The sequence below is a fragment of the Colias eurytheme genome, chromosome 21, assembly GCF_061535395.1.
Source record: "Colias eurytheme isolate Ceu_HAF_F1 chromosome 21, ilColEury1 Martin Lab GWU primary, whole genome shotgun sequence".
Taxonomy (NCBI): Eukaryota; Metazoa; Arthropoda; class Insecta; order Lepidoptera; family Pieridae; genus Colias; species Colias eurytheme.
The window spans coordinates 4,700,773-4,725,708 of NC_143000.1; the positions used below are offsets into that span (position 1 = coordinate 4,700,773).

At 30.9% G+C, this 24,936-nt stretch overlaps 5 protein-coding genes across 5 annotated transcripts; all 5 read right to left on the reverse strand.

The window, feature by feature from the left end:
* Positions 1–1,356, reverse strand: LOC149899074 (fatty acid-binding protein 2-like). Its single transcript, XM_090114288.1, has 4 exons — positions 1,287–1,356; positions 721–887; positions 254–364; positions 1–57 (listed from the first exon to the last, which is right to left on the reverse strand). Exons 1-4 carry the CDS (start codon positions 1,354–1,356, stop codon positions 1–3), a joined length of 405 nt encoding a protein of 134 aa, XP_089970414.1.
* Positions 1,357–4,239: 2,883 nt separating this feature from the next.
* LOC149899075 (fatty acid-binding protein 2-like) lies at positions 4,240–8,114 on the reverse strand. Its single transcript, XM_090114613.1, has 5 exons — positions 7,929–8,114; positions 7,220–7,386; positions 6,641–6,790; positions 5,003–5,113; positions 4,240–4,369 (listed from the first exon to the last, which is right to left on the reverse strand). Exons 1-5 carry the CDS (start codon positions 7,996–7,998, stop codon positions 4,313–4,315), a joined length of 555 nt encoding a protein of 184 aa, XP_089970739.1. The 5' UTR covers positions 7,999–8,114; the 3' UTR covers positions 4,240–4,312.
* Positions 8,115–9,007: 893 nt separating this feature from the next.
* On the reverse strand, positions 9,008–10,695 carry LOC149899076 (fatty acid-binding protein 2-like). The gene is made up of 4 exons (XM_090114162.1): positions 10,596–10,695; positions 10,266–10,432; positions 9,720–9,830; positions 9,008–9,064 (listed from the first exon to the last, which is right to left on the reverse strand). The coding sequence occupies exons 1-4, from the start codon at positions 10,663–10,665 to the stop codon at positions 9,008–9,010; spliced, it is 405 nt and encodes a 134-aa protein (XP_089970288.1). The 5' UTR covers positions 10,666–10,695.
* Positions 10,696–13,889: 3,194 nt separating this feature from the next.
* On the reverse strand, positions 13,890–15,225 carry LOC149899077 (fatty acid-binding protein 2-like). The gene is made up of 4 exons (XM_090114161.1): positions 15,106–15,225; positions 14,783–14,949; positions 14,363–14,470; positions 13,890–14,084 (listed from the first exon to the last, which is right to left on the reverse strand). Exons 1-4 carry the CDS (start codon positions 15,173–15,175, stop codon positions 14,028–14,030), a joined length of 402 nt encoding a protein of 133 aa, XP_089970287.1. The 5' UTR covers positions 15,176–15,225; the 3' UTR covers positions 13,890–14,027.
* Positions 15,226–16,936: 1,711 nt separating this feature from the next.
* On the reverse strand, positions 16,937–23,049 carry LOC149899078 (fatty acid-binding protein 2-like). Its single transcript, XM_090114163.1, has 4 exons — positions 22,579–23,049; positions 22,134–22,300; positions 17,745–17,852; positions 16,937–17,165 (listed from the first exon to the last, which is right to left on the reverse strand). Exons 1-4 carry the CDS (start codon positions 22,646–22,648, stop codon positions 17,112–17,114), a joined length of 399 nt encoding a protein of 132 aa, XP_089970289.1. The 5' UTR covers positions 22,649–23,049; the 3' UTR covers positions 16,937–17,111.
* Between the last annotated feature and the right edge of the window lie 1,887 nt (positions 23,050–24,936).

Consider the following 24,936-nt stretch of genomic DNA (forward strand, 5'->3'; position numbering starts at 1 on the left):
TTACTCGGCGACGAAATACCGCTTGACGGTGCCGGGCCAAGAGGTGGTGGTCATCGTCTGTAAAAATTTAATATATATACAGTTTTTGTAATAACTATCAATATTTATTTCTTTATTAATTATGTGAATTAATAATAGAAACAGCTGAGAAAGGAACTGACCAAAGTCAAACTATAAACCAAATCTTTTTCTATTTGATTTCAAGAAATATCTCTGAATTCTGATGAAGTTTTTAAAGATTGTGTAAACTTACCACATCAAGTTTGTCGGGATAATATTCTCTAATCGATGTAACAACAATACCATCTTGGAACTTTTGCACTTGAGTGAATTTATTCCCATCTACGGTAAAAGTTGTCTTAGACTGAAAAAAAAATAACGCTAATCAGTATTATAAATATTATAAAGCTTTTTCGCTTCAGCATCCGTAAATGTACTAATAATAGTGTAATATTACCGTTAATATGTGTTTGTGATTTTTAATTGAATCTATATTAAAATTGTATCTAAAATATAAAATTTGTATGCCAATTGTTTGGTGATTTTGTGGACTATAATAATATGAAAAATGTGAATTAAACAAATATTTTTAACAAAATGTTTAAAAGCCCCCAAATAAATAATAAAAAAAAAATGTTTTTTGCTGTTTTTTTTTTTTGCAAAAAATATTCCATATGTACTATTGATGAATGATTGATAGATAATACTGATAATACTCACAATTCCCTTAGGACCAACCGACTCCTCAAACTCGACGCCGCTCTTAAAATTCAAAACTATATTCCTGTCATTAAATTGTAATGTAAGGACGTATTCATCTCCATTTTTTTCTATTTTTTGTTTGGTTTTGGTTTTAACAACCATATCGACTACCTCATCTGGTATTTCTGAAACACAGAGCGTGTAAATACATATTAGTATTAAAAGAACGACTTATAAAATAAAAAAAATGAAACTACAAATTAGTGAATGTAAATCAATTTTTTTGGTCAGTGAAATCTATTCCAGCAATTTAGTATTTAATAAACCGAGATTTGATTAAATACTAAATTTATTTGAAAAGTTAAAATAACAAAACGATTTTACCATTACCTACTCTGAACCATTCCTTCGTTTGTAAGTGAAAATAAAACAAATTTTAAAATACTTAATATTAAAAACCAACAATCACTTATTTCAGCATTCATCCCCTATATTTTCGAAATGCAATTCATACAATTGAAAACTCTCTTGAAAATTCTCAATAATTTCGTTCAACTTGAAATATGCATTAAATTAATACTCACTTAGACTTCTTACGAACGCTTCATAATTTTCCGATTTTTCCTCAACATAGGTTTTGCCAAAGTACGCCATCTCTGTATATTTTACAAGAAAGTCTAGAGAAAAATTGGAACTAATTTCACCTTAGCCTCTAATTTCTTCGAATGCACATTTAATAACATTCGAGCGTTAATATAATAAATGCTACTATCGTAATCTCATGTATTATCACGTCCGAATAAGAAGATTACGAACTTAAGGAAAAGATCATTCTTAATTATCTTTTCCTTAAGTTAATGTTGATTTTTTTTGTATATATCATTTATTTGACAAATAAATGATATTTCTTTTTATGATATTACTTATTATTTTTTTTATTTTAGAGATGCCTATGGTCCGGGAGCCAGCAGCAGATTTTATGACCAAGTTCCTCTCAAGCGGTAATTAGTAAAATGCATCAAAGTATAGTATTATGAAGCCTCGTGAACGTCAGCTGGAGCTCGGTTGGGGGGAAGAGCGGTTGTAGCCTCCCGTATCAGCTGACGGTTTTTCCACCAAGATACAGCCAGCTGACATATATTTATCCACAGTTACATATAAGCTATCATCAGGTAAATTTTTGTTTGAGAGGAAATAACGGAAAATAAATTTTTCTTTAAATTTAACTTTCATGTTCGAGACACCAGCTGACGTATAATACACCATGTTGTAACCAGCTGACTATTTTTTTTCGTTGAGATATTGGGTTAGCTACAATTTGACAAATTTTTAGCTGAGAGAAAATGAATGAATGAATGTATTTTTTTTCCTATGTGCGTGGGAGGCTAAAACCGCTCACCCCCCCAACCGAGCGCCAGCTGACGTTCACGAGGCTTTATAATACTATACTCTCATGCGTCTGACGAATTATCTCTTGAGAGGAAATAGTTAACCAAATTTGCACCTGGCTCCCTAACCATACCAAAACTTCAGGACTTCCCAAAAAGTAGTGTAAAGCTGTCAGAACTTTCAAGCTCTAATAGTGGTTTTAAAGTTTAATTAATATATAATTTCTTAAGCCTGAAGTAAATAATAAAAAATAATAAATATGTAATAAGTTTTAGTGTGGTGTCCGACAATAATTATGTATATCTCAAAATATAAGCTAAAAAACATAAGCTTTGAAAGCTGTTCTTAAGTACCGTAGGCCATTTGGTCGATATTGATATCTATTTGTCTAAATGTTTTTGATTACTATAATTATAGGTTTACCATCCATATACATTGAAAAAATTAAAATCCTTTTTAGATTGTCTGTCAAAAATATCTCGGTGTCCGTATAGAGACTTTCCTGGCATGAACACGTCAAATAAGTAATGAAATTATTAACACATAACTACAATTAATATTTTAGCATCCTGCTATTATTATCCTAGTATTTTTAACCGACTTAAAAAAAGGAGGAGGTTCTCACTTCGGTCGGTTTTAGTATTTCTGCTGGTCAATATTATTCCAATTTATTATTAGAAACCAAAGAACAGAACAAACTTTTTTAACAAAAGAAAAAGAGGTTCTCAATATTGTAGGTTCTGTAGAAAAATATGCATATAAAAATTGTTTAAGATTTTTTTCTTTATCAATATCGTGACAAATCATTATAAGTAATATAATAAAATGACTAATCTCTTGGTAAAATAGATAAAGAATCATATTAAAATACACTTAGCATGTCAATCATATTTTATTGTTTAATTAATCATCTAAGTGAATGTAGTATTTATTGCTGTTGTATTCGTTTCGCGAACGTTCGGGGACAGTGTTACGGGTAACGTGATTAACTGGGCATTATTAATATGGACCGGCTAATATTAATAAACTCCAAGACCGAAGGGCAAAGTGATTAATTTAACCTTTGACCAGCCATAATGAATAATTTCCGACAGGCCATAGTCCATGTAATAAGTAAGTGTTTGAGATAGCTTTAATTTATCTGTTATCACTTGGACCGTGCAGTATAAATAATTCCCGACTAGTAGTCGGGCAATTGGATAAATTAGACCGCGGCTAAGCCGACGTTTTATGCCTAGTTAAAAAAGACAGGAACCTAACCGAAACCGCGCCAACAAACTTATCCAAACCAACGACTATTCTATAAAATACTTCGGTTGACCTATTTTATTACTTTGCCAATATTAGGCTGGACAGTATTCATAATGCCCGGGAAAAGTGATCAATCATGCTATTTTAATCACATTAATTTTAGTATGTTACATATACATATATCATTTTTGTCATGTAAGGCTGCGTTTCCACCAGAGATGTGCGAGGATGTGTAGCAAAGAATGTCTTTTTAAGAACCAATAGTATCGTTTCATCAGAGGTGCTAGGTTTTTGCGCATACAAAACAAGCGAGAGATGTGTGCGAGGGACGTGTGGTAACGATCGATGCAATATAACAGAATGTATTGGATTTTCAGATATCTAGGAATAATCTACCTTTTTAAAAATAATGGAATGTTTAAAATAATCGTTAAATTTTATTTCTACGGTGTGAAGAGTATACTTTGCTTTGAGGTTGCATTACAAAATTTACTCAGTCGTGGTTTTTGACTACGGAGATGTATCAAAATTACTTGAAAATAAGGTCGCGCTAGAATATACTATATTCAAATAATTTTAAGAAGTCTAAGAAAATTGGTAAAAACGTTTTGGAGTAAAAAAATATTGTCTGATATTTAATTTAACCCCTGAGCTGTCGCGTCGCGTCAATAAGGCTGTCTGTCGGACAAATTCGAGCGGTCGGCGCTTTTTACCGATTTTTTTTCGATATCAAAATTGTGATATAAATTTTAAGGCAAAAAGTAAAATCTATGCAATTTTGTTATCTTGAAAAGAAAATTTTATTTTGAAAGATACAAAGATGTGAAACTTCAAAATGAATAGAAACTCTCCTAATAGGCAGGTAGGTGCATCAAAATAAAACAAAACAAATAAGCCATTTTATATAAAATTTTAATCAATAATAGAATCTAACACAAAGTTTATAATTTGAGTATGTTGTTAAATTAATTTATTCGGCAACGTAAAATCTCTTGGCGGTGCCGGGCCAGAAGTTGGTGGTGATTGTCTGTAATATAATAATGGTTAATTAATATCCATGGATTAATATATTATATATTTACCAATTAGCTGTGTTCCGCGGTTTTAGCCGCAATGCTCCCCTCCTGTTGGTTTTAGCCTATAGGCTTCCTTGATAAATGGGCTATCTAAAACCTAAATAATTTTTCAAATCGGACCAGTAAGTAGTTCCTGAGATTAGCGCGTTCAAACAAACAAACTCTTCAGCTTTATAATATTATATGGTATAGATTTAACTCATATTGTATTTATATTTTTTTATTAAAAAAAAAACTTAATGTGATGAAAATATAAATGTTATTTTAACGTAAAGTCAAAACAGTAGGTTTGTGTATTCACACAGTAGTTTGAAAACGAGGGCTTTTAGAAATGCAGATGATAGAAAATATATATTATATTATATACAGTTTTTCTAGCAAACATATTATATTTTGATTTTTGTCCTAACTATACCACTATGTATATCCATAGCAATAATTATTAATAAAGTTAATAATTGAAATGCCTATAAATCATTTTATGGAGATTATTAACGGTGAATAGTGTTTGTAACCAAAACAATTATTTTCTAGTGCCCACAATGAAATGTCATCGAAGTTTGATAAACACTTTGAAAACTTACCGCTTCAATTTTATCAGGATAATATTCTCTCACTAATGTTATGGTGTTACCATCTGGAAACTTTTGCACCTGTGTGACCTTATCTCCTTCTACAGTAAACGTTGTTTTAGCCTGAAAAAAATCAGTACAAAAGTGTGTTAAAAGCTAAAGTTATACGCGGTCCGTGCTCTGTTTGGCTCAAATATGTGATTTTTCAAACCAGATTGTCTATCAACCACTTATCTTACAAACATAATATGAATTAGGTACTAATAATTTAAGGAAATGTCTATGTTGTTAGTTAAGAGTTTTTTTTTTCAATTAATACAGTATTTGTGAATACCGATATAGCAGATATAGCCGATGATTACTTGATTTCACTTTTAGCACATAAGTGTCAATTTCGAAGCTAGAAATATCTGAAATTGCTGACAGATCTAACAAACATTTTTTTTAACTAATTGCAAAAATCCTTATTAAAGTCGTTAGTTAAAAGATTTTTTTTTATTTTGTACTCCTAACTTACGAAATTAAAATCCGAACAATGTGAATTTTTTTAGAAAATATAGTCGATAAAATGAATGAATGATTATTTTCATTTTTCACGAAGATATTTGATTTAATTGATATACATATTATTTCAATAAAAGAATGTCTTATTTATGAGATAAAATTTAAAAAATCAACTAAGGCATCTCTATTATTTTTCTACATTTTTTTTAAGTACCATAAAACACTGCGCGCGACCCGATTCAAATCACTATCAGTCGACAGCAAGCCTTTCCAGAGAGAGTACACTCTGCTGGGCGCTCTACTTGACCCCTTGTTGACCTTTGCTGTTCATAGTGTGTCATAGTAAAAGGAAAGCGCAAGCTACGATAGATCGAGTAGATTTTGACTTGCGTTTAATTGAACAAGCGCCGCGCTCTGCGTTGCATATTTGCATTAATCTTGAATTAATTACACTTTGGCCCTGCGCAGACGACAGACTATCCGTGACGCACTTTTTAGTCTGTGAAAATAGAACCTATGAAATTATATGCAGTAACGCACACGACGCGCAAAAAGTCCGGCGCACAAAAAATCCGTGTAATTCGGGCAGACCGCACCGCGCCGCTCCGCACAAAAGTGTGTGAAAAGAATTGAACGTTTGCTTCAACGCGCGCTAACGCAGACGGCGCACACTTTACACGATTTCCATAGCGTCTACGTCCCTACAGCTCTGCCGACAAAATGATCGAAGATGTGTGTCGTGTGCGTTGAGTCTGTGAAAAATCCGCGACCGACTTTTTGCGCGCCATGCAGACTTTTTGTGCGCCGCAGACTCGATCGCACAAAAAGTGTGCCGTCTGCGCAGGGCCTTTTGCTTAATACAACAACTTACATTCCGAAAGTTATGCCGTACCTACATAGTACGAAATTGTGCAGCATGAAAAGCCTATAAAACACTGTAACTACATAATATTATATCTTAAGCTGACTCACAGTTACTATGTATTTGATTTTATAAATTCATTAAATGTCTTATCTTATTGATTGTTAAGTATTACTATTTTAGATAAATTTAACAGCCGATTTTTTTAGTTGATCTGTTCTTCACATATTTAAATAATCGATGTAATGTAATTTAATTACTAATTATATATCTATTTCACGCACCTTTCCCTTTGGCCCAACTGTTTCGTCAAATTCGACGCCATTTTTAGGGTTCCGTAGCCAAAATGGCAAAAACGGAACCCTTATAGTTTCGTCATGTCCGTCTGTCCGTCTGTCCGTCTGTCCGTCTGTCACAGCCGATTTACTCGGAAACTATAAGTACTACAGTGATGAAATTTGATGGGAATATGTGTTGTATGAACCGCTACAAAAATATGACACTAAATAGTAAAAAAAAGAATTGGGGGTGGGGCCCCCCATACATGTAACTGAGGGATGAAATTTTTTTTTTCGATGTACATACCCGTGTGGGGTATCAATGGAAAGGTCTTTTAAAATGATATAAAGTTTTCTAAAAAACATTTTTCTTAAAGTGAACGGTTTTTGAGATATCAGCTCTCAAAGTCGTAAAAAGTATGTCCCCCCCCCTCTATTTTTATAACTACGGGGTATAAAATTCTAAAAAAAATAGAGGTGATGCATGCTAATTAACTCTTTCAACGATTTTTGGTTTGATCAAAGTATCTCTTATAGTTTTTGAGATAGGTTGATTTAACTGTAATTTATTATATTTGCTGCTACGGAACCCTTTGTGCGCGAGCCCGACTCGCACTTGGCCGGTTTATTAAATTTAGAGACCATAGTCCTTTCATTATAAACTGAAGTAAGAACGTACTCGTCACCGTTTTTTTCTAATGTTTGTTTCGCCTTGGCCTTAATAATCAAGTCGGCTAAGTCATCTGGGATTTCTGAAAAACATAAGTAGGTAGGTAAATATAAAAATACAAAAGATGATTAACATATCCAGTTCAGCATTGACTCTTTTTAAATAGGTTTAGAATGTCACTATATTGAACTATACTGATAGTACGTGGTAAGATAAATAAACTAACTTCTAAATATATGCAATGAGTGCTTTACTGTATCTTTTAGAATAATAGTAAAGCACTGATTCTGAGAGACTTATATAATAATATATATTAGTCTGTGCGGGTGGAATAAAAGAGCAATGTTCCAGGAAATATTGAGTTAACAGTATTCAAGTAAACCCACTACTATCAACTAACAAACTTGTTTAAGTTTTTTCTCATAATCTTAGTGCAGATCAATCTAGATTGACCACCATGGCTGAAATTCAATCAGGAACACCATAGAAATATTTATAAAAGCTTTCAAATACAAATGTCTATTTAATAATCCCTATAATACTTTGTTTACAGACAAATTAATTTTTAATGTATTAATGGTGTCCTAAGAAAAAAAGTTAATTTATAATGTAATAAATACTTACTTAGACTTTTGACGAACTCATCAAAGTTTTCCGTTCTGTCCAAAACATAGGATTTGCCAACGAACGCCATTGCTGTTTAATCAGTAGATTTTACTAGAAATTAAAAGGTCTAACTCCACTCTCTTAAACTATTATACATGCACATTCAGTAACTAACTGTGTATATATTTAAAAGCATTATCGTAATCTGTTGTTTTATCGCTTTTAGACTCAAGATAACTTCCGTAATCGAAGTATAATGACAAACAGATCCAAAATCATAGGTAATCTCTGCAATGATACGATTCTAAGGGTAGGTGGGTATTCCACCAATAGTGTGCGATGATGTGTAGCGAGGAATGTGTTCGCGCGAGGAATGTGTGCGAGGACAATGTGAGAGGAATGCGGTATGTTTATTAGGTCTATAATTATTTTTAGTAATTAACATTTCAACTCATTCTCGAACCGCACATTTCCCACAGCTAGACATCCTCGCACGACACATTTGTCTCGCACATTATAGCACCCTAAAGGCTGTTAATATATTTTAGCGATAACTATCAAAATTTCACTTTCCAAATAAGAGTATTATGTTTTTAGGCTTTACTCTTGTTTTAGTAAATTTCCGGTATATTTTATTTATTATTGAAGGATTTCTCAGTTTTAAGTGTCGAAATAGCTAGTAAGGAAGATAAAATTGCAGTCCAGAAACAATGTCCAGAAATCTGTTTTTGAAAAGCAAATTGAAATTAAATGAAAATATATTATTTGAAGCGAACTAATACAAATGCTCCACTAATAATTATTGTTTTAACAGATTTTAATTGGGATGGTATTTTGTATCAATTAAAATCGAACCTAATTTCATTATATAATTAGGTTTGATGCGTTGCAAAATCATTTGTTTTTGAAAAATATTTCATATGAATTCTAACAATACCAAAACCCACATAGATACATATTTTTAAGTGTATCAAAATGAGTTAATGGTTTTAAGGGAAGAATTAGAGAATATATATGACATAAAAACACAAAAGCTTTTAAAAAAATATTTTATTAAAAGCAACAAATAAATTTGTTTGTTGTAAAAAACTAAGTATTTATTGGGCGACGTAGATCTGTTTACAGCTACCGGACCAGAAGTTTGTTGTGATAGTCTGTAAAGAATAAAAAAAAACTATAAAAATATTAATCATAATCAGAATCTATTATTAATAAAACTTATAGTATTAATAGTAGATAATAGATGATTCACGCGTGATGACATATCCGTATTTACTTATTCAGTTACAATTTTGCTAAGTCATTCAAAAGTATCGTGTAATTAATTATTATTTATCTTGGGTTTATAAAAGATACGGAGGCATAAGAAAATTTTCAATTTTTTTATTGTAGTCATTGTCCATAAGCGGTGTGTCAAAATGGTAACAAACTAGCCCCGCGGAACTATTGAATGTAAGAAAATAATTTTCCTATCAGATGTATGGTTTTAACCAGGTCATTCATAACTTTTAGTTTCAATATTATGTTGGTAAGTATGTATTCTGTTTACTCATTTCAATTATAGAGTAATTGCTTCGCACAGCAGTTGCTTTGCGAAGCTATCGCGTCTGTCTGGACCCGGCTATTCTCAAACTCTTCTAGACTTCTTCAGGACTATTACTAGAAGCACTTTTGAATCGTCATAACATAGTTTTACCATTTACCAACGATTCGGAAAAAGTTACTATGGAGAATAACCGGTAAAAATATCCGTGGTATTGAATTCCGTAGTAGCTTTGACGATCTATATATTATTATTGTATAACTTACCATAACAAATTGTTCCGGTGTGAATTCTCTTACATAGGTGATGATGTTCCCATCGGCGAATTTTTGAACGTGAGTAACCGTGTTACCTTCTACCGTGAATGTGCTTCTGGCCTAAAAGAAAGAAATAATTGTTTGTTTGTTTGAAATTTTGGTTTTGGTTGTATTTGTTTCTTATTATAGTCAGTGTGGGTCAGTGATTAGATGAACGATTACAGCTATCTTTACAAGTGTTAGGTAGGTATCTAAATTGTCACAGAAAAGCAATGCCAATATATTGTAACCATGGCGTCTATTTGGTACATTTCCGAACTAATTAAAAAAAGATATTTATTTTTATTATAATTAACTAGCTGGAACCCGTGGTACGCGAGTGAAAGAAGCCTATATACTAATCAAGAATATAATCTATAAGTACCTGTTGTTGTTCTATTTCATACAAAAGCAGCTGATAGGACCTGTATAAAATTTAAACAGGCTTCATTTCAGAGTACCACGCGAGTGAGCCGCTGCAAATTATTATCTTTATAATATTTAAATAACTCTCACAGTAATTGTTGGTCTGATTTGTTCGTCGAACTCGACACCGCTCTTGAATTTAATTTCAACAGGACCACTGGAGTAGATTAGCGTGAGAACGTATTCATCTCCAACTTTGTCCAGTTTTTGTGAATCCTTCCTGTTTAAGAAGCTTTGTGCTTTGTCTTCTGGTAATTCTGAAAATATTATAAAAATTTAGACGGCGATTATAACGGAAGAATATGTGTTACATATAATCCACTGTAACCACTGCTGGGACACGAGCCTGCGCAACGGGCCAAAAAAGTCAAAACAGTATAAGGTAAATTGACGACATATCTAAAGAATTATCATACTTACTCAGAGCCTTAATGTATTCCTCCAAGTTTTCATTTCTGTCCAACGTGTACACTTTGCCCAGGAAAGCCATTTTGTAGGATAGTAGAATGAATTTCACTGATAAATCTAAACATAAATTGAATTTAAGCAAATTCTTCGGCTTATATTGAAAAAGATGACTCGCATTCTTTTTAATCATTGAAGATAAATTAAATTAGGAGTAATTCTTTAAAGAAGACAAGTTAGATAAGAATTAAGGGCCGTAAAAATTATCAGTATTTCAATTATAGAACCACACCTTACAGAAGCTATATTTGCAAATAATGCTGAAAATGCAAAATTATTTGAAATTGTTCATAAATAAAACTTATAGATAAGAACTTATTTATACAGGGTTACCGGTAAAGTCGTACAGAATATTGAAGGGCCCTAGTAGCTCCAATCGAAAAAAAAATGAGAGAAAAGCCAAAAGAAAAAAGGTTTTTATGAAATATTTTTAAAATTCAATATCTCCATAACGGTTAGGTTTCGGATACCATATTATGGGATCAACTCAGAAATGACCTGAATAATAACGTCCTTCAATATTCTGTACGACTTATACAAGACAAGTTAGGAAAAGTACTTTGAATTCTGTTGATCCTTTTCTTATTTCTACGTATTTTCAATGTGTCATATAGTTTTTGCTTAGTAGGCTACCTCAGGTTGGGACGATTGAGTTATAGTTATGGACACAAGTAAGAGTCCTTTTACACCAATAATGTGTGAGGATGTGTAGAGAGTGTTTGTAAAGAACTAATGGTGTCGCTTCGAACGCTACACGCTTGCTAAACGCTTCAAATTTCTAACTAAATGACGCGATATGATAATGTGAGCATCCCCATGCATTTAAATCTATACTAATACTAGCGGTCCGCCCCGGCTTCGCCCGTGGAACATGTTTACGTTTTCTCTACATAAGAACCATCCTCGTACTTCCAGGAATATAATAAAAAAAGAATTATCGAAATCGGTTCAGCCGTTTGTGAACGCGCTAATCTCGGGAACTACTGGTCCAATTTGAAAAATTATTTCAGTGTTAGATAACTCATTTATCGAGAAAGGCTATTATAGGCTATATATAATTACGCTACGACCAACGGGGGTGGAGCCACGGGGGTGAAACCGCGCGGAGCAGCTAGTAAGAAGATAAAAAGAAGTCTTCTCTCAATTATAGATTCATTAGGCAATATTATTCATATCAACAACACTTGGCTTACTATTATTACTAGTATAGTATTATATTATCTGTGCTATTATTATATTAAGAAGTCAATGTAATTTATCGATACCATGCCTTTCATGATACTACAATCTTTTTAATAAATGATGCCCATAAACTTTATCAATACCTAACAGTTGTATACGTAGTAGGTATATTATTATTAGTCTGTGCTAACAGATATTACATAATATCAATATAACAGAAGCAAAATACAATTTCTTAGTTCTTCTGAAGCTTTGTTGACTTGGAACGTTATCTATCAGACTATCACAAAAAACATACAAATCTCAATCTCATAATCTCAAAAGTACTTCATTAATTACCTATTAAAGATATATTACTATGTATATTGTATACCTACCTATGTAGGGGTTTTACTAACCTAGAAAATGTACAACTAAACACCTAAACTTATTTTCATTTTATATGATTCATGTTAGTCTATTAACAGAAACGAACATATAAAAAAAATAAAACACGACTACCTTTTTTCCCAGAACAGAAATCTTAAAAAAGAATACTACACTACGTCTTATCTAAATTTAATTGCACAATGAGTCACAAATTAAATTACTACTGGAAAAATTAATTTAATCACTCATAATATTATATTAATTCCAAAGTAACAAGATTAAAATTTGATAAGGTTGAGAAACTTATAATTTTTAGAAAACAGACAAATATTTCTTATGTTGTACTTTGTTCACGTTGAAAGGAAAATATTTACATCCAATAAATAAGTAGTTGTGTAGGAAAGTAATAGAAGTTCACAAGGAATGCACAATTTCATTAATTTTTCTGTCATAGTTAAGAATTTTATATGAAAAGAGGAGTCGTTGAGAGTTTTCCTTCCGAGAGATTCCTATAGGCATGTTATAGTCAATTACTTGTAATATCTAGACATATAATATATAAGTAATATGTTCTCGTATATGTATGATTTTGATGGACGTATTGATTCCTTAATATTTATTACTAGGCTCGCTAGGCTAAGGCTACTGTGTATTCTGTCTGTGATCAGACTGAGTATGTTATAGCAAACGCTGAGTTACTCAATTTTTATGATTGCATTTTTCTTATCTTTCGTTTTCTTGTTTATTCTCTTTTGTTTTTATCAAAACACATTTAGACTAGAGTACTTACTTAGATAATTTTTGAAACAAAAAAAAAATCGCAGTCGGATGAAACCCATTAGAAAAGGAGGGGAATATGATGAAAATAAAAGGAAAAATAAATTACGGTCAATCCGAGTTCGGGAAGTGGGAGGGGGGAGCTTTTAAGAGAAAAAAATGGTTTCTCTCGATTTCCGACAAAACCACAAGTCCTACGGAAAAAAGTTCAATGGCAAAGTTGTAGGTAATAAAAAGATCAACAACTTTTGTATTTACAATTTTTTCACATAACCTCAAAATTTAGGTGAAAAATTCAAAAAACCAAGTTTTTGGTTTTTTATTTTTATCTACTTCAAAATTTATTTTATACCCCAGTCTAATTGTTATCCGATAATAAATATTAATAGTAAACAAAAATAATTCCATCATTATGTAAGAACATTATCAAGTAATACAATATAATATTTCCTTTCGCTCTTTAAATTTTATGGACAACAATAAATTAAATTTTGATAAGAAAAAGTGAGTTATATTCGTATTATCTACCAAACTTTAGTGCAGTTTTATGATATTTTTGATAAGGTTTTTTATCATTCTTTAAGGAAAAATGCATTGAAAATTACTCGGCACACCTACAGGATCGTCAATTTCTTGTATATTTATAGGTTGTTAAGATATCGATATGATATGATATGATTTCGTTAATATTTTTATCGTATTATATAGGCTTAGATGATTAAGAAAGGTGCCCGTTCATAAAACGCGTCGCACCATTTTATTTTATGTTTTTACATGGCGTATCCATAATAATCAAAACTGGAAGTTATATCTATTTTTACACAATTTCTTTTTGAGATATTATATACCTATTAAATATATTATAATTTGCAAAATGAATAGTAAAACTCAATTATTATCAAAAAAGTTTTATTTTGGAAACATGTTTACAAATTTGTTTAGTAAATAAATACCTATTAATTTAGTTTGTTTTGTCCTTCTTTGAGATTGGATCCAAATAACACGATGTACAAAATTCAATAAATCTTAATATTAATCAATTAATTTAATAAATGTATTTTACTTGGCGACGTAAAACCTCTTAGCGACTCCATCCCAGAAACTGGAAGTTATTGTCTGTAAAAAAGAGAAGAGCATTAGTTTTTAAATGATGTTTTTCTGTAAAAATGTTGTGCAGTAAATTCATACAATGCAAACCACGACCTAGTTTAGAATACAAACATAAAAAAGAATTTATTTAGCTGCTGCTTGGTGAGAATTTTTCTTTAAGTTTGTGTAATAACTGTTATAAAATGAAAATTGATCCATTGACCCATTTTACAGCAGAAAAGTTACATTATTACATATATTTATACCCAGTTACATTATTACATATTTTTTTTATAAATACTTACAACTACAAGTTGTTCAGGCGTGTATTCCCTGACGATCGTAATGGTATTGTCACCAATCTTTTGGACTTGGGTGAATTTATTACCATCTACAGTAATTATGTTCTTGGTCTGGAACAATCATTATGTAAAATATTAAGTACGTTAATTCAGTTAATCCTTGTACGAAATTCGCAAATAGATTATTTGACAGAAGAATTAAAATATACGAATGAAACTAAAGCTTTAGTTATATTTTTTCTAAATACGTTGATATTAAAAGTTCACAGTATGTAGGTAGGTTCTTAGAATAAGAGGATAATAATATTTCTTTCATTATTTTTAACACAAAAAAATATGAAATGTAGTCTAATTACGAATTAGCAATTGCTTACTTTCAGTTTTTTTAATTAATACAATTTAAATGTTTCTTTGTGTACTCACGGTCACTTCCTGTGACAAAGTTTCATCAAATTCAACACCATTTTTGAATTTCATTTCAGTAGTTCCGTTTGCATTATAGGTCGTGATAATATAAAAGTCTCCGTCTTTTTCAATTTTTTGGGAAGGTTTGGCGTTGATGAAGGCATCTGCTTTCTCTTGAGGTAGCTCTAAAGGAAACAAATTATTTGAATTAGTAAATAAATAAAGCTCTAGCAAATTAATTTACAATACAAAAATAACAAAGAGTTATTCAAAATAATTTTAATCACTACGTAAATATGTTTATATTCTTTTTTACGTTGAAAAATTGAAATCATACTTACGCAAGCTACCAACAAAGCTATCGAAGTTTTCGTTCTTATCAAAAGAGTAGAGCTTTCCGTAGAACGCCATTTTGATGTTTTAGAAGCAAAGAATTGAAAGGTACGAATGAATATTACTGAACAATAAGATATCAACACGCTCTTATATTAGCTACAACCCTATTATCGATCATTTACTGATAAAGGCGTCTTTGAGGATCATAACCCTTATCGACTAAAAGTCAAGTGCATTGGGAGGTTTCTTCAAATAATAATAATTATGTTATGTGTTAAACACAACAAAGGTTTTGATACTAGAAAATCACTTCTAAACTGCTGAGTTTAAATACAGTTTTTTTTCAACATTTATTGACTTATTGTTTTGCCCCAATCCTTTTTCCAAAGCATTGTATGTTTTGCATTCATGCGTATTATCAGTACATTAACAATAAACAGGCACCACACATGGAAATGTATGTACATTACAATATGTTATCATATATTGGAATTTGTGCTATTGGTCAAACTGCATCACCATACTGCAAATCTTAATCCTTATTCCTTAGTCATTTAATATAATTATATTTAAGAGAATTAGCACTATACTTACTTTCATATATGTCTTTTTAAAGCCCTAATTAAATAATAATAAGGAGTCAACTCAAAATTTGAATGTTATGAATGTTAGATGTTATTATATGTCATATAAATAACTTTTAAATAAGCTTAAAAGATAAGAGACATAAATACAATTATAGTGCCACAAACTTATCTGACCCGGTGACAGTGTCACTGATGTCGCTTTCTTTTTATTAAAACAAAATATTCCGTATGAAAAGTCTGTGAAAATGTGACATTTCAAAATGGCGGCACGTAGTTCCAGTTTTTGTCACCGGGTCAGATAAGTTTGTGGCACTATACATAAATAATTGGTCAATGACATTGATCAACAATTTTTTTTTTCATTAACCTAATAATTTTCTTGACATTGATTAACAATAATAAACCGATCGATAAGTTTTGTAACAAAAAATAATCGTGTGAAACCTTTTGCAATAGGAAGAGATACAACAAAAAAGAAAGGAAAAATGAATTAAGGGTGATTTGAGTTTGTGAAGTTGAAAGGTAAAAACTTAAGGGGTATCTTGATTTCTGGAAAAACTACAAATCCTTTGAAAAAAAGGTGAGCATTACAGTTGGATGTAATCAAAAGATCTACAACTTTTAAAAATATTTTTTTTTATTATTATACATATATGCTAAAATTAAGGTTGAAATTGATATTTTGGTTTTATGGCATTAAAATGCTTTATAAATATAAATTTATAAAGAATAGAAAAAATTCGATCACGAGGCGGGACTCGAACCCACATCTTTTCGCGCCATTCCGGGGCGGGCATCCGCCCCGGAATGGCTACGTCCATACATACAAACGTCCATACATACAAACATCCATACATACAAACTATTCTTTATAAATTTTTAAAATTAAGGTTGACAAAAAAGTTGTGCTGTCGTCGTTATAATATATCAATATATCAATCATGCAATAATTGTAGTCAGAAAATTGCCACGTTCTTTATTGATTTCCAATAAAGCTCAAAAATTTCATACATTGAGAAAGTAATATATCAAAAGATGAGCCTTTCTCTTCAAATAATTAATTGGATTTCGAGTTTGCTCTACAATTTATTCCATGCAGGAGCACTGTAACGTCAATTTTGATATTTATCTTGTAGCCAGGGCACTTTTGCAACCACACACGGAAATCTACCATATTATAAATTCTTTAATATGTATTAATTTATTTATTATGTATGTACATAGATGGAAGATAAAATAAAACCTCAAGTATATTCAAAATAGTTTTATTTCGAAAATGTATGTAGAAATTAATGTGTATTAATTTCTATCCTAAATAAATAATTTGTATTTCTCTCGTTCTTGATTGAGATCTAATCCTGATTATACGATGTACAACATTTAATCTTATCAGTAACCTTAATAAAGAAAATTAATTACTTTTACTAGGCGACGTAGTATCTTTTCGCTGTACCGTCCCAGAAGTTAGATGTGACAGTCTGTAAAGAAACAAATGAAGAATAGTTTAGTGCTTTTGAATTTATTGTCCTATATAAAACTGTTAAAGCATTAGTTTAAGATTTGACGTTTCTGCATAAAAATAGCAAAATGCACAATAGATAATGCTAGAGTTTATAACATTTACAAAAACGAATAGTTTACGAGCATTTTCCTATCCCGCATATTGAAATTAAAATCTATCCATAGAATCAGTTCAGTAGGTTTTGGTTGTAACCATATGACAATTAATAATATTATGTATATGCTCCAATGGAGAAAAAATGATTGAATTTGTCTCATTACTTTTTATGATTGAATTTGTCTCAGTACTGTACGTTCAGAAAATCTCAAACAATAAAATTTTATACGAACCTTTTGTTCAAACTATCCTAAACTATCCATAAATTGTGTAAAGTTAACTTACTACCTATAAAAATATCATCTTTTTAAAAACGCTATCATGCTTCCAAGTTTATGTTGAAACTTAAAGAGAGCGTTTCTCTTTTTATACTCACGAGAAAAGTCGCTTCACAAAGTATGCCTTATTTAGTAAATATATTATTTAAATAAATACTTACGACTACTAGTTGTTCAGGCGAGTATTCTCTGACGTATGTAACAGATTTGTCACCAAGGGACTGGACTTGTGTGAATTTGTTACCATCTACAGTAATTGTGTTCTTGGTCTGAAATAATTATTATTTTGTTATTAGTAACTATTAAAATAAAGGGAAATGCCTATAAAGTCCAGTTAGTTAATTAAGTTAGTTTGAAATAGATTATTTAGATTTCAAAAACTCTGTTTCAACTAAAAATTAAAATGCATTGTATCTAGATTCTAGGTAGTTTAAAATGAGAGGAATACTGGACATAATAACTTCAATAAGTAAGAATTACTTTTGAGTGTGATGGATCGTTTTGAGTCGCTGACCAATAAATATGTATGTCAGTGTTCAAACAATGACAATGAGCAACCGTCGCCCCATAAGCCTGACTACACAGACATACATAGTGTTAAACCCACTACCACAATTCCAACCAGTAATACTAAATACCTTTCAAAGCAGGAAATAATTGTGTTGTCAGATAATATTGGTCAGGGATTTGGCGCTATGCTCAACAACTTAGGGCTTAAAGTTACTAATGTTTGTACGCCTAACAGTTCATTTAAATATATAATCAAATCACTGGATCATTTCAGCTTTAATAAGAATAATATTGTAATTATATTATATGGGGACAGTTTAAATATAAATAATAAGGATATTGATGTAGGATTAAAAAAAATGTTAGATATTAGTAGTAAGACTAAATGTAAATTTATGTTGTGTACCTTGCCATACCTACCTGGTTTGACACAAGAACAAAATAGATTAATTCATAATATGAATTTAAAATTGTATAACCTAACAAATCATCATCGTGATGCATTTATTTACTTTGACATTAACTCATGTATTAAATCTTTTACTTTGACAAAGAATACAGTGTATCTGCCATATAGATATAAGCGTGAACTTGCTATGTTAATAGCATATAATATTAACCAGTCTGGTACATGTTCGGTATCAGACCATCGATCTACTATAATTTTATGTAGTAGTAATTTTATACATCAACCTAGATTAAGTGTAGACAGACAATCTAGCCCTAAGCTAGATTTAAACTAGTATATAAGACAACAGCTAAGCAGTCTTTTTCCATTGTGCATCAAAATATTCAAGGCTTGGCTAGCAAATTGTTAGAAATAGAATTGTTTCTGAATGATAACAATATTAAAATATTTTGTGTAACAGAACATTGGCTTAAACAATGTCAGTCGTTAGTAAATATTGAAAATTACAAATTAAAAAGTATATACTTTAGGACACAGGCTATTCACGGAGGTTCTGTTATTTTTGTACATGATAGTGTAAAATGTAAAGAACGAACTGACATTGTTAGTCTTTCTGTAGAACGGACCATTGAACTGTCCTGTGTGGAGCTGGAGCGTTATATTATTGTTTGCGTTTATAGACCCCCTTCCAGTGACTATAATATGTTTGAGACAGTCATGGAAGAAATATTAAAGCGTCTAAGCAGGAGTAAAAAAAAAGTTATAGTATGTGGTGATTTTAATATTGATTTACTTTTACAAACACAAACGGCTACACGAATTGTTAATTTGTTTCAGTCATTTAATCTATATAAACTTTTTAACGAATCCACACGAATTACACCTACTTCTGCAACTTGTATTGATAATATATACTGTGACTGCATCTGTTTAGAGAAAAATATTCTCAATACATTGACTTCGGATCACTGTGGCCAGAAAGTAGTTTTTGAATGGGATTGCATACCTACATTTAAAAGGATTAATGTTAGGCCTATAACTAAAAAAGGCATTAATAAATTTAGGAATAATATTAATAAAAACCTGCCCGTACTAAATGATCAATCCTATCCTAATAGTCCTTGTGAAATGTTTAAAAATCTTTTTAATTTAGTACATAAAGAATTTGAAAAAATATTTAAAGTTAAATCTTTAAATATTACCAAGGATTTACCATTTAGTAAATGGGCGACAGCTAGTATACATAGGTGCAGGAACATTCTTTATGAATTATATGGTATGAAGCAATATAATAAAGACCCATCTTTTCTTAGTTATGTTAGAAATTACTCAAAAATTTTTAAAAAAGTTTGTTTCACTGCAAAGCGTTTGTATATCAAAGAAAAAATACGCGACTCTGATAATAAAGTTAAAACAGTTTGGTCAATTATTAATGGTGAAATGGGTAAAAGCAAATCAAGTAATACCATAAAACTAGTAAATAATGACAGGGTTATTGACAAAAGTGCTGATGTTGCGCTTGCTTTTGAAGAATTCTTCAGTAGTGTCCCTGCTACTATTACTAATAGTTTAAATTCGTCTTCAGCACTCGCAGAGACCTTTTTGAGGGACCATGTTGCGGAGTGCAGTACATTATTTGAATTACGACACGTAACTGCTAATGATATTGTTACTGCCTTTAAGACGCTTAATCTTAAAAATACTTGTGATCTTTGGGGAATGTCCGTAAATTTAGTTAATAATATAATAGAAAATGTTGCGAAAAATTTAGCTTCCATATTTAATAAGTGTTGTGACTATGGTACATTTCCTAATTTACTAAAGCTTAGTAAAGTTATACCTTTATTTAAGAAGGGCGATCAAGAAGACTGTAACAATTATAGACCTATCTCTATTTTACCAACATTAAGTAAGGTATTCGAGAAGTTAATATTAAACCAATTGAGTAGTCATTTTGCAAATAATAATTTACTGCACACCAAACAGTTTGGTTTCACAAAGGGGCGCTCAACCACAGATGCTGGAGTTGCACTTCTAACACATATATATAAGGCATGGGAAAACTCAAAAAATGCTCTAGGGATATTTTGTGACCTCTCCAAGGCATTTGACTGCGTTGAACATTGTACTTTGTTACGTAAACTTAATCACTATGGAATTAAAGGAAAAGCCCAGAACCTCATAGCGTCATACCTGCATGATAGGATACAGACTGTAGTTGTTAATGGAGAACGTTCTAGCGGTGCGTCAATTAACATTGGTGTTCCACAGGGGTCAATTTTAGGTCCCTTCTTGTTCTTGGTATATATCAATGATCTTCCCTATTATTTGCAGGATAGGTGTGAAATAGTTCTGTTTGCAGATGATACCTCATTAATTTTTAATGTGGATAGGCATGACCCAAATGTTGACGAAGTGAACAGTGCTCTTTTACACATATCTGAATGGTTTACTGCCAATAATTTATTATTAAATGCCAAAAAAACCACTTGTGTTGAATTTTTACTTCCTAATGTAAAAAAGTTGAACAGAGATATTACCTTGAACGGGGAGGTATTGCATCCTACTGAGTCTACTGTATTTCTAGGGTTAACATTGGACGAGAAACTACAGTGGGGAGCCCATGTCAACACCGCTGCAGGTAGGCTCAGTTCTGCTGCATATGCAGTCCGAAAAATAAGGCATCTCACCGATGAAGATACGGCCAGATTGGTTTATTTCAGCTACTTTCATAGCATTATGTCCTATGGAATTCTACTGTGGGGCAGGGCTGCAGATATAGAAACTATATTTATCTTACAGAAAAGAGCCATTCGCTCTATATATAATTTACGTGCTCGGGACTCACTAAGAGATCATTTTAAAAATACTGGTATCCTTACTGTACCATCACAGTATATATTTAATAATATTTTGCATGTACACAAAAGCTCTGACTTACACACAAGAGTAGGAGATAGACACGATTATGGCACAAGGAACAAGAATAGAATTGAAATGCCATTTTTCCGATTAGCTAAAGTTAAAAATTCATTTATGGGTCAAGGTATACGCTTATACAATAGAATTCCTCATAATATTAAAGAGTTTAGTAGTACTAAATTTAAAACTTACATAAAAAATGTACTAGTTCAGAGAGCGTACTACAGTATTCAGGAATATATGGACGATAAAGACCCATGGAGGGTTGTCGCGTAAAAACCACAGGACAGTTCTTTGGCATATTATGTAGTTAGGTAGATATAAGTTACATATTATGTAAATTTATTGACATTATTTAAAAGAGCAACTATGGAGTTTCTTGCCGATTCTTCTCCATAGATACTGCTTTCCGAATCGGTGGTAAATGTTAAAATACTATGTAATGACGATTCGAAAGTGCTACTAAATAGTAGTCTAATTGAATAAATGAATGTTTGAGTTTGAGTTTGAGTTTGAGTTTGAGTTTGATTATTTTAATATTAAATGTTATTTTAGTACTGACTCTAATGACGTATCTGCAAACCCATACATTCTTCAATACAAAGCTGAATCCAGTCACACATAGATTGGAATTAAGACTATTATAATTACACATAGAAAACTATTACATATTAAGAATTAAGCAATTATTTAAATCATGTGTACTCACAGTAATTTCAGGTGAAAACACTTCGTCAAATTCAACACCATCCTTGAATTTGATTTCACTAGTTCCCCTTATAGAGTTGGTCGTAATGACGTAATAGTCACCATCCTTTTCAATCTTTTGGGAAGGCTTTGAGTTGATATAGGCATCTGTTTGCTCTTGAGGGAGGTCTAGAAAAAAAATATATTATTAGTATATATATGTACCTATATGTATATATGCATAGTATTAGTAAGTATTATTAGCATACATAGAAATGATAACATTACAAGTTATAGAATATTTCTGTAAAAATGATTAAGTCCAATTACTCGCACATCATTTATGGCACTACTCAAATAATATTTTCTACCAAATGTTTGATATCTACATTTTTACGATTTTTATCAACAGCAAAACGAAAATGATAACAAAATAAAAAATAGCTTTCATTTGAACCAATACTTACTCAAGCTTTTCATAAAGCCGTCGAAGTTTTCATTTTTTTCCAAAGTGTAGAGCTTTCCGTAGAACGCCATTTTGATTTATAGAAGCAAAGAATAGATCGTAAAGGTACGAATGGATATTACTGGACAATACGATAACTGCACGTTCTTATATTAGCTAGTCCATCGAACATTTTCTGATAAAGGTATGTTTGAAGTTCAATATCCTTATCGGCATCAAGACAAAAATAATTGGTGGAATGTTCTTTTCAAATTACTATCTAGTAATTAATTATTAATATTTTTTTTGGGTATTTATATCCAGTTTCTAAGAAATCTTACACTTAAGCTGCTGATGGGAAAAAATGTTAGCAAAATTCTCAAAATTTTCTGTTTACACTTCGAAAATCCATAAAAACATTGTATTTAAACATCGATGTTTATTAATGAAATTATCTCACCCTACTTATTAAACCTTTATCCTTTCATTTCCCTTCTAATCTCACCTACATAATTAATTTCTCGATTGAAGTAAAAAAATAACGAATATCAGCCTTTATTAATGTCACAAAATCATTATTTGGTCAGTAAGAAAGACAACCTAAAAAATATCCATAGCAACTGGATGGGACGTTCCTATTACAAATAAGCTCAATAATTAAAACTTTTTTATAAGGTAACTTTTATAAAAAACTAATTGTTAAAAAATTCAAATTTAAACGCACCCTTAGGATAGATAAATAACAACAGGATATTTGGTTTATTACATTCAATTGTGTAAGTACTCTACATGTACAAAAGGACAGCTGACATACTAAATTGTACACAGGTATTGCAAGTCTGCTTGCCCAATGTTTGTAGAAATAATTATATGTAATACCGTTTATTACAAATCACTACATAGTATAAAACAAAGTCGCTTTCTCTGTCGTGTATGCTTAAATCTTTAAAACTACGCAACGGATTATGATGGGTTTTTTTAGTAGATAGAGTGATTCAAGAGGAAGGTTTTAGTATATATATAATTTATGTTTTAGACAAAGCGGGCGAAGCCGCGGGCGGAAAGCTAGTTATATTATACTCTATTATACTCGGGTTAGGAAGCCACTGTTATAATAGCGTATGCATCTTAGGTATGCATATCCACATTCCTACAAACTTCCACGTTTTTTCAACATTGGTAAGAGTAAGGATAATTACTCGTAGTATAATGAAGAAGTATTATGATATTAACATAAATAAATATAGTTCAAAAACTAAACGACATGCTTGAGATAAACTTATGAAATGATTATATTGTCAGCAATCCTTGACAAGTTTACAAAGTTTGAATTAAATCTGTCCGTTTAAAAAGGGTTAAAATTGAATCTAAACGAGACGGTAAATTCAAACATACAGGTGAAGTTAATAAAAGCGTGTTTATAAATTAATATTGCTGATAATATAGACCACTAGCGGCCACCCCGGCTTCGCCCGTGGCACATATTTCGCAATAAAAGGTAGAATATGATCTTTCTCAGGGTCTAAAGATTATCTGTACCAAATTTCATCAAAATCGGCCCAGTAGTTACAGCCTATTCAATACAATCAAACAAACAAACAAACAAAGTTTTCCTCTTTATAATATTGGTGTAGATTAATAACATGTTACTTATGAAGAAATTGGAATGTAAAAACGATTTTCATACTTGTGTATTTAGTCTGGTGTATGTTATGTACATTAGAATTTATTTCAATTATTTTGTTTGTACGATAAAGATTTCTTATCGGTATTGATAAAGTACTACTAATTATGTGATTTATAAATAATTATAAAAAAGTAGTAGTAGCTTACTAAGAAAACTGCATGAACTTTAAAAAAAATAGTAGACCGTGCTTTACTTCATTTATTTTTTTTAATTTGAAGGTATATGCAACATTGATAAAAATAACATGACTCGTTAAACTTTAATCATTAGTTGATGAGGTGGCGTCTTATCAAATGATATCAATCATGCAATTTTAAACAAAAAATTACCACGTCATGCTATGCTCAACAATATTATTTTATGTGTTTTGAAAGTATTAGGGATTTCATAACTTTTTTTCCATTGCAAGTTTTGAATATCATTCTTTAAAAACGTATTGGAACATTATTAACAGTTTATTAATATTACTACTAATGAGTATTTCATAAAATGTGATCGTTTAAAAACAGATCTTAATATGTAGAGAATCTATATACATGCATATTTAAACATATTAAAACAGTTACAATTTTTTCTGTTTGTCTGTTTGTATGTGCGTCAATCATGTAAAAACCACTGGTTTGATTTTGACAAAATTGTATATATTGTGAAATACCAATATTAGGTTCAACTTATAGGCTATATTTTATTCGA